At 41.6% G+C, this 10,393-nt stretch overlaps 1 protein-coding gene across 2 annotated transcripts; it reads right to left on the bottom strand.

Moving 5' to 3' along the window:
• Nucleotides 1–456: 456 nt before the first annotated feature.
• LOC113021706 (fibroleukin) lies at nucleotides 457–8,778 on the bottom strand. 2 transcript variants are annotated; one of them, XM_026166415.1, is made up of 6 exons: nucleotides 8,210–8,778; nucleotides 7,439–7,637; nucleotides 7,007–7,084; nucleotides 6,822–6,934; nucleotides 6,411–6,673; nucleotides 457–2,567 (listed from the first exon to the last, which is right to left on the bottom strand). In XM_026166415.1, the coding sequence occupies exons 1-6, from the start codon at nucleotides 8,483–8,485 to the stop codon at nucleotides 2,225–2,227; spliced, it is 1,272 nt and encodes a 423-aa protein (XP_026022200.1). In that variant the 5' UTR covers nucleotides 8,486–8,778; the 3' UTR covers nucleotides 457–2,224. The 2 variants fall into 2 exon arrangements, with proteins under 2 accessions (XP_026022200.1, XP_026022201.1); XM_026166416.1 differs by having other exon boundaries at nucleotides 7,439–7,634.
• Nucleotides 8,779–10,393: the final 1,615 nt, after the last annotated feature.

The following is a 10,393-nucleotide window of genomic DNA, read 5'->3' as shown; positions in this document are numbered from 1 at the left end:
GGCCCTGGGGCAGCAGAGCCTGCTGATACCCCTCCGCACCCCTCCGCACCACCACTATCACCCCACTCCAGACACTGTGCCAGGATACTGTGGTGACACAACCCTGGGCGTCTGTTCCTCCCTTGTCAACAAGACTGATGGATGCAGAAAGGAGGAGAGAAGAAGAGATCAGGAGGAGTGATTGAATTTATTGAAAGCAGTTGCAGCTCGGAGCATGAAGAGTCAAAAAGGAGGAAATTTGAGAAGGTCTGAACAACATCAGTCAAACTCTTATTAAGTGATAGAAAGCAAAAATAGAGAGTGATGATGAACAGAAAGTGGTAGGAAAAGGTTTTTGCTCCATTTATTGATGACATAGAGTGAAAATTGATTTAGATACTGAGCTTGATTTTTAGACGTTCATCTCTATACAGGCAGAATCTCTTAAAGATTAAAAAAAATGAATTTAGATTGACAGAATTTTATCCTGGTTTTAATTTCTTTTGTGTTGACTTCACATTTCATCTTCAGCTGAGACAAAGCTTTTCTCAGTCTCTAAAATACAACCAGGAGCCACCAGGGGGCAGAACACAGAGCCATCCAGCTTTGTTTCCAGCACACACGAAGACACACAGAGAAAATTAAACTAGAAAGCTGATATGTATAATAGGTTTTATGGGTGATTGATCATAATTGCTTATTGTTAGCCTGTGTGTGTGTGTGTGTGTGTGTGTGTGTGTGTGTGTGTGTGTGTGTGTGCGCGCAATATTATGTGTGAAACAGGTGAAAAGGTGAAAAGGAGCTTGTGGTTGTGTAACAGTGATTACCTTCCCATGATGTGTACAATGGGATCCATTTGTTTTTAAGAAGCCAAGCACATCATGCACCTCCTTATCTGCTGAGAGAACCACTGACTCCTGTGTGTGTGTGCATGTGTGTGTGTGTGTGTGTGTGTGTGTGTGTGTGTTTGTGTGTGTGCATAAAACAGACATCTCCTTGTGTGTAGATAAGTAGTGTATGTGAAATACTTTGACAGGTAGGAGGTCTGACAGCAGTGTGTCTGTGTGTTTAGATGAGAGCGCTGTCACACGATCACATTAGACAGCCTGCTTGTTGCAGAGACTGACAGCTCACTGCAAACAATGCTAAAAGTAAAAAGTCTTTTACAAAGACTGTGAGACACACACCCACTGACTCACATACCTACTCCCAAAACGTCTTCGTGAAACACATCTGTGGATGAATCACCCCCGCTGACACCAACTCTAGAGACCAGGGGAGGGTGACTGTTTCTGTATGTTTGTGTTTGATTTAATAGAGGTGGGTGGAGGACGGTTTGCCAACAGAAAAGGAAAAAAAGAAGGTCCTGAGAGTTAGCGTCAGTGTGTTAGACCTCTACCTGGGAAAGTATTAGTCAGGTGAGATGGCCTGTCTAAAACTGGGCTACTCTTGGTTTAGTATCAGACTGTGAGCTTTGGCTCTTTGGCTTTCTATTAAAGCAGCTGTAGGCAGAACATACAGTAGGGGACTGTGGTTAGACACCCTGTCACATGAATCACAGTGTGATGAAGTTTTAGTTTTAGTTGTGTATATAACAGCTGAGCTCTCTGCAGGGACACGATGACCTCTTGCCTTTTAGTAAACGGTCTCCCATGACTTCATCTGACCTACAATGTCTGTGAGCTGCTGCAGGCAGCTTGTATTTCTGTAGGTCACAGAGCATAGACAGGTAGGAACACAAGCAAATTACCAGTATTAACTCATGCATGTGAAGGATGACTTTCATGTGTGGTTTGGGTTGTTTGTCTTGTCCTTAAACTGTTAACACGGAGAAAACATGCCTCCCCTGGCATCCTGTGATACATTAAGGTAGCCTTTTGCAGGTTGTTGATGTGCAATAAAGATTCTGGAAATTTATTACAGCAACCTCTGCAATATTTTCAATATGTATTTAACTGTTTCACAGTTATGAAGTAACATGTATTTTTTACCAGAGTGAGCCCATCATAAAGAAAGTAGAGCTTCACAGTCTGCTAATCAGCATTTAAACATTATTTCTTTTACACTTTTTTTTTAAATCTTTTAGCTGCCATCTGCATATAACTGATAAGTGACATGAAAGCAATGCTAAATATAGTGACCAAAGCATCTATCGATTATAAAACAAGAAAGAAAGTGTCTGGTGTGATTATTACTGTAGTCTACTGCACAGCAAATTTTCCCCATTATGTTGACATCATTATCTTTAGTCTGTTCCCATAAAGTTTTTGGGTCTTGTCTTCATCTCCACCCTCTTGAAGGAGTAGCGCTCTCCAGTTCGTCCATCTGTCAGGATGTACCACGTTCCCCAGTAGATGCCGTTGGTTACCCCGCTGTAGCGCCCACGGTAGTACCGTCCATTCAGATTAGCTGCCAGACAAGCATCAAACCACCAGCCTGTACCATAGTACTGACCACAACTTCCCGACACGTAACGGTCATAGTCTCTGTCAGCAGTGCTGAAGGACCTGCCGTCGTGGTTGTAGCGCTTACTGTAGCTCAGTGCATTACCTGCATCACCAGAATACTCCCGTGCTGTCAGGCGATACCTGGAAGATAGACAAACAACATTTGAGGGTTTTTTTGTTTTGTTTTTATGTGTGTGTTGCAGAGATGGGCAGTAACGCGTTACTTGTAACGCGTTACTGTAATCTGATTACTTTTTTCAAGTAACGAGTAAAGTAAGGGATTACTATTGCAAAATCGGTAATTAGATTACCGTTACTTTCCCGTAGGAACGCTGCGTTACTGCGTTACTAAAACCGTGATTTTTTTTGCGAGAATGTCTCATGACAGTGACGTAAGCAAGTGCGACGTTGGTGACAGCAGCTGTGTGCAGATCAACAGTGGATAATATATCGAGTGCGGGAGAGAGTATGAGCGTGCAGCGTTTAAAGCGTGGAAGTACTGACCTTACTTTGAGTTTGATTCCATAAAAAGTGACAAAAACATTAGCGTCCATCGTGCGTGGGAAGAAAACTTCTTTTTACAGCGAAAAAAACCCCTAAACTTCCGAGCAAGCACCGAGTAGCTACGACGTGATGGGAAACTCACAGAGACACTCGCGCAGATTCTTCAACTGACCGCAGCACACCTACACCAGGGTAACCCTCCGCCTACCCTGCTCCTGCTTTACAGGTGAAAATAGAGCAAAAGGACCGCTGAGTCTTTGACTTTATTTATTTTCTGCTGTGTTTTACTTGCATCTGTTTAAAAGAGTGAGTGAAAACACAAAAAATATTTTATTTTATGTGCTGGAATGTGTAGAAAATAGGTTTAAATGTTAAACTAATTTATTCAAGTCAGAGAATGTTGCATATAATTAAATGTTTTGCTTGATGCATAAAGTTAAAAGATTAAAACTGATAAAACAAGTTAAAAAAAGAGACTTTTCCATTTGATTACATTTTGTATGATGGATTATGTAGAAAAAGTAGAATTGGGCTGAAAGATCTATCACTTTATCACCTCTTCAGGTTGTAAATCGTGTTTTTAAAAAGTAACTAAGTAACTAAGTAACTAAGTAATTAATTACTTTTGAAAATAAGTAATCAGTAAAGTAACGGAATTACTTTTTGGGGGGAGTAATCAGTAATTAATTACTGATTACTTTTTTCAAGTAACTTGACCAACACTGGTGTGTTGTTTGTTAAAAGTCGAGTAAAATTATGTTTTATATTAATTTCACACTCCCGGCAAGGTGGCAAATGGATTGATTCTTATACAGTACTTTTCTACTTTACTTGAGCAATCAAAGCATTTTATATAACACGTCTCATTCACCCATTGATACAAGCACTTTTGGCTGTGTTGAAGTGCCTTCTAGCAAACATTCACACTTCTAGCAACCATCACAAACTAGAGATGGCACGATACCACTTTTTTATGTCCGATACCGATACCGATATCATAAATTTGGATATCTGCCGATACCGATATGAATCCGATATAGTGTTTTTTAATCAACAAAACTGGTTTTTTTTTTAAATATCTTGCTGCATTTTGTATAAGTTCATACTCAAGTTTAAAACAACAACTACACTAAAGCTATTCTGTTATACCTGTATGCAAAAAAAAAAAAAAATTTCATAGTTCAGCAATACTGATCAATCTAATAAACTTAAACCTACACCATCCTCCCTATTCTGGTATTTTAAAGAGTACTTAGCGTAAATATTAAGCAACCTAACTAATAGGGTTCCAACTCCCAGCAACAACAAAAATAAATAAATAAAAAATAGGGAACCACCCCTCACGCTCCACCTCATGATGCTTAATCGACGTAATCAACCTTAATTTGATGCAGTGTGAAAAAAAAAAAGCACAGAAATCAATTATTTTTCAAGAAATATTAAATAGATTCAACATCTTTCTTCAACAAAATTGCAGACTGCACAGATGGTACCTTCCCAAAGGAAAAAGTACTATAGCTTACTAGGGTATATATATTAGACTTAATAGTCACTATATACAGTAATTGACTTCTATTCATTTTACATCAAATTAAAACTTTGGGTGTCAGATAATTATTTATTAAAAGCTCGACATTTTAAATGAGAATAAGAAAGAAAAGTATGTCTTTGTGCCCCCTTTTCCCAGTTAATGCCCTATCGGCCCCCCTGGCTAAACTTTGCTAGATCCGCCCCTGCACAGTTACCAGCCGTCAGCTACATAGAAAAAGATCCTCGAGTAGAAAGTAATAATAAATAAATTCTAACAACAGCTGATCAAGCTTAAACGTGCTGCTGTTGTTCAGCCGCTGGTTTCCTCTTTCTGGTGCAAAGTGGGCCAAAAGCAAACAAGAGAGACGGACTCGCGACAGAAAAGCCGATCAGCTGATCGTTAAGCAGTTTCATGATTGAAGTAGCAGCAAGAAGAGGCAGTCGCTCCATATATCGTTTGGTAAGCTTAACGCAGGAATGCTTTACAAACATTCAGAGATGGACTTACACACTTGCTTTACTTCTCTCGGGATAACTTTGTCGGAGATGAAATGCCGGGTTGCTAGCGAAGCTCCAAATGCTATCCAGACCACCGACAGTAGTGATGGGACGTTCTGTATCGAGGCTTCGGAGCGTGTGTCGAGTAATGGAGGGGGCGTTTCCGCGAAGCGCGTATCGAGGCTTGCTTCATTTATGGGAGGAGCTGAAAATGATGACGTCCGAAGCCTCGCTGCCCGGCTGTACCACGTGACTGGTTCATGAAGCGGTTCGAACTTTGCCGCAAATAATCATTTTCCATACTGCCAGCATAAATATACACAGTATACTGCCATCACTACACTATAGGTGTTTTACACACTCCTTTTGTTGTTGACATTTACAGGCTGTGTGCAAAATGCCACACTCTTCAAATTCATGCCAGCTATTATTTTTACGTCCAGTAGGTGTCCTGCTAGAGCAAATGAAGCTTCATGAAGCTTCGCGTTGGGGTGAACCAATTGGATGAAAAGCTTCAGTGCTTCATGGGGCTTCATCTGCCCATCACTAACCGACAGGTCCCGCATGCCACAGCCGCTCTATCACGTGATGCATACTGCTCCGACTGCTAACGTTCTGAGGTGAGTTACGGCGTGTTGCAAGTTTTGTGAGGTGCTTTCGTGATATTTAATGGATCGGATTACATTTTTTATTTTTCTCCGATATCCGATCCAGTAATTTAGGTCAGTATCGGACCGATACCGATACGTAATATCGGATCGGTCCATCTCTATCACAAACCACCAACCTTCCAATTAGTAAATGACCTGCTCTACATCCTGAGTCACAGCCACACCAAGACAGTGAATGGGTGATAATGGAAAGAGTCCTGGATATACAAGTCTCCTAGCTTGTATAGTGTTATGTAGACTATCGTATATGTGGAAAACTAGAATGCAAATAACTGATTATAGGTAAAAGTGAAAACTTCAAAAACTACAGTTTAAAGTAAGTTAAAGATGGTCATTTGAATTACATAAAGACATTAGGCGAAGACATTAATTGCCTTTGCTAAAGTTTGAAAGGTAATGTTAAAAACTTTATTAACTTTTAATTTATTAACTCTGGTGATCTGCTTCAGGATGTAGTTTGATCAAAACTGATTGGCAGCCATACAAAAACAACACACATCTCTCAGGACATTAATCACATTTTGACTGAAATATTCAGAACCTTGTCTGTTCGTGTAAACGTGCAGTTCATACTTAAGAAAAAAGTGATTGGGAAAACAAGTTTTCATGGCTGTTGTTAATACATGAAAGCAAATAAGATTGTGACTGAAGATAAAATAAATACATTTTTGTTGTAGCTGACTTCCAGACTCAAGTCTCTCTTTTTCTGACCTTTGGTCTAATCCCCAGGTAACTTTAATCCCTTAGCGCAGAAAATATATCTGTGTGCAGAGTGCTTCACCTCTGTGCCTCCGAGGCCACTTTGAAGTTGCTGTAGGTGGCTTGGCGCCTCTGCTGGTGCCAGTCCTCCAGCTCAATGCGGAGTTGGTGTTGGCCACTGGAGGTAAGGGCATGCAACGCTGCGTTACCCAGCCAGTGTTCTCCTTGCAGATTTCCAAAGCCCTCCCGGTATTCCTGCCATGTTCTGTTGAAGTCCACTGAGCCATCTTGCCGATTCTGGATTACTGTCCACCCGCCACCCGCAGTCTCCATGTCACATTTAGCCTAAACCAATACAGAGATTCTAATATTATAAGGCCCAGATTTTACTGATCCACAGATAGCATGCACATCTCCAAAAGAAGCTGACCAGGGTGGTGTGGGCTTGGGGTGCGGGTGATATGTCTGTCTCAGTGCGGTGAATCTGAAATACCTCTAGTGCCGGCCCATTCAGGTCAGGCTGGATGGTGTAGATTCCATTCTCTTTGATCCCCAGCGTGTAAATCTCTGCACAGTCCCGAGGATGTAGCCTCTCCAGGGGGGCAACTAGGGCACACACAGTGCATTTTCTGCTTAGAAATGAACAACAATTCACGTAGCTACCTGTAATGCCCTCACCTGTGGGTGGATGTTGAGTGATGCTCTTGAGGAAAAGCAGCAAGTCTTTCTCCCCCTCTCTCCCCACCGCTGCGCTCTCTGCCAACCAAGAGATAGATTAGGTTATCAGTGAGGCCAGTCACGCTGTCGTCAGGGGCTGAAAATAGATGCTCCCCTGTATACCTCACAGAGAGGATGCATGATAGCGCTCTCAAGGCTTTTTCGCTTTGTGAGCTATACCGTATGTGTCTGTGCATCTGTGTGTGCATGTATACAGAGTTTTTGCCATGCTTCTTAGTGCAGTTAAATTCCTATGAACTCACCTATGACTGATGCCTAGCAGGTCTCATTGAGGTTCTGTTTACTATGTGTGGGGGAGCGACTGCACTGGCATTTATGTGTGTGCATGTTTGTGTGTTGCAGAGATTGGGGATATAAAGGTGTACTACTTACCCAGTCGTTTAGCCATTGCCCCAAGCGCCTGGCTGTGACAGTGGAGGTCACACTCTGTCAGCACAGCTGCCATTAAAGCCAGGATGGCCCCAAGAGAATTGCTCTCCTGGCCCTCGTGACTCCAAGGTCCCCCAGTATCCTGGACAGAGCGCATGCAGCGCTGCAGCTGAACCAGGCGCTCTCTGACAACCCCAGTCTGCTAGACAGTGACACAGATATATCTAAATCATTTTGTGAAAGTCAGAAATGATTCAGCACTCCTTAGTGTTATTCAGTCATGCATAAAAAGTCTAAAAATAAAGCTGTGCATGTGCATAAATATCATCCACACATCCTCACACATAACCGACAGCTCAGTTTTGTGTCACAGTGTGTCTCTTACACTTACATCACCCATGTTAATCATGTCCCTAACACACCTGTTCCTGCATGAGCTCAGCACAGCCATATGATGAGGATATTTTTAAAGCAAACCTAATTTTGTCCCTTCTTTGATTGCTGACGGTTATTGTTCCCTGGCTGGAAGGTGGTGCCAAGTCTAGCGTTCCATGAGAAAGAACCTGCTGGCATGAGTTTGGTAGTATGCCGCTCACTCTCACTACAACACGATGAGTAAAAAGGTAAACTTTAAGGTCTCCCAGGCTGCTGGAGTTAATTGACTGTTTAAGAGTTGTTTCTGGCCCCTCTGAGATTTTAGGATTTTTAAGCTGGGAACTGTGAAAAAACACAAACACACACACAATGAAAAGTACTGTATAAAATGTCAGTTACCTTGTACTGAAACTGGGGTATTTCATGTTTGTGCTCCACTTTCCGAGGGATGTCCGAGATTGCTGCAAGTGAAACCCCTGTCCCGCAGGCAGTTGTCCCAGTTTGACCCTCACAAGCCCCGGTACCTGCAGCTCCAGTCCCAGGCTGGATGGGTGAGGCCACTAGATTATCTTTGCAGGGAGGATTTATACAGGCTGGAGAGGCAACTAAGGATAGCAGCACTCCCACATAGAGGAGAGGAAGCATGCTAAACTTAAAGGAACTGAAAGGAAACATGGAAAAATGTTTTAAACCGTGGTCCAACGTTGTTCCTCCAAGTAGTTGCTTTGTGTTGACGATTCCCTGCAAACTTTCTCTTCACTTTCCTTCAGCTCATCAAGCAGTGCCTCTTCAGGCAAATAGACTTTGCTGACTTTGTCCTTTTTTTAAGAGGGAAAATTAGATCTTCATAGTCATGTCCTTGTCCATTTTGTGTTTTCTTCTCTGGGTTTCTTTCATGTTCTTTCTTTCTTCTCAGATCATCTCACTTGTTGTCCCCTTTCTCGTGCTCCTGCTAGTGAGGTTGCTTTGGCTCAGATTCCTAGATAAATGCGGCACTCTTTGCTGTCTGACACGGACTAATGCACCCACCCCCTAATACATACACACACACACACACACACACACACACACACACACACACACACACACACACACACACACACACACACACACACACACACAATCTGTTCATCTCCTTAACTCATCTCATTGCCTCTCCTCCCCTCCCACACAGCCACACACAGAGATGCATGTTTACACATACACGCACTAAGAATGTGAATGAAAGTGCCGTTATATCTCAAACACACAAGCACTTTGATGGCTGTCTCTCATGATTTAATAGACTCTACACCTTGCTGATATGTCTGTCCTAATGATATAAACGATGTGTCCCACCTTGAGCAGCTCTTACGTTTTGCCATCATCAAGGTGCAAATGCGACAGTGTTTGCAAGGATGAAAATCCAGCAGATGCTCCAAGTATGTGGCGCCTTCCCACCCATGAACCGTTTTCTAGCTCACACGCTTTTGTGTTGCAGTGTTTGTATTTACAAAGAGGCCATAAAGACTCCAGATTCAATAGGTGTAAGAAGGGAGGAATTTCTCTATAAACACCAGAGTCATCCCAGTCATCAAGATTCTACAGAGGCACGCTTCCAGTAATGAGGAGAACAAATGCACATACGACATTTAGTATGGAGAGATGATATATTAATGTGAAACCATTTTTAAAGACATTTTCTGTATGACTTTACTAGTATCTCATATCAATCTGGAGGAATTTAGGCCCACCTTTTTTTTTACTGTGTTGCTCCATGAACTTTAGCATTTGACATGCCATTCGAGGCCTGTAGAGCCTGAGGTGTGCTTCATGTTTTGTTTTGTTGTTTTTTTCATTAGCTTTTCTTTAATTTTTTAAATATGTGTCAACATTAGTGTGAATTTTCTGGGATGTCCACTTTTGGGAAGATAGTGGTATTTTGTTAAGACTCACCTGAATACTCCAAACAAGGCAAACTACAAACACCTCTGCTTTCATAGAGGGGATAATAATCAATTAATCAAGTGTACGTGATTAGCAGATCCTGCTGCTACTTAATTCCTGTGGAAGTAGTAAGGGTGTACTTTGTTTTTCAAAAAACTTAATAGAGTCCTGTGAAGACTTTCGTTTTCATGACTGCACTTCTGTAAGAGATAATTCATGTGAGTAAAACTGACAATATAGTAAATAACACTAACAGCCAATGAGAAGTAATAGGAAAAATATTAATGTTAAATTTACTGTTTTACAGAGTGACAGCATGCATTTGAAAAAGGTCTGAGTTCATTAGTTCGCTTGGTTCTTCTGTTCAAAATGAATTTCCACTGCCCTCTAGTGGTGGACTACTCACTCCATCCATCCAACCATTATCTTAGATGACTCACTGGTGGAGTGTAATAATGCACTATAATTAAAATGACAACTCTAACATATCCTCCTGAGAACCAAGGATAAGAATCTTCCTATTGAACTTATTTTGTGATTTCCTTCCTCTTTGGAGCTAAAAGAGGCCACCCAAATACATGAGATATCAATGGAAAGACCAGGATGTCCTCTGTTTAGTACACCAGGACTTAGTAGGGTTGCTCAAATAAGTCAAAA

Source organism: Astatotilapia calliptera, chromosome 5, assembly GCF_900246225.1.
Source record: "Astatotilapia calliptera chromosome 5, fAstCal1.2, whole genome shotgun sequence".
NCBI classification, from domain to species: Eukaryota; Metazoa; Chordata; class Actinopteri; order Cichliformes; family Cichlidae; genus Astatotilapia; species Astatotilapia calliptera.
Note: the sequence above shows the minus strand (reverse complement) of the source record. Positions and strands in the feature narration are given on the sequence as shown.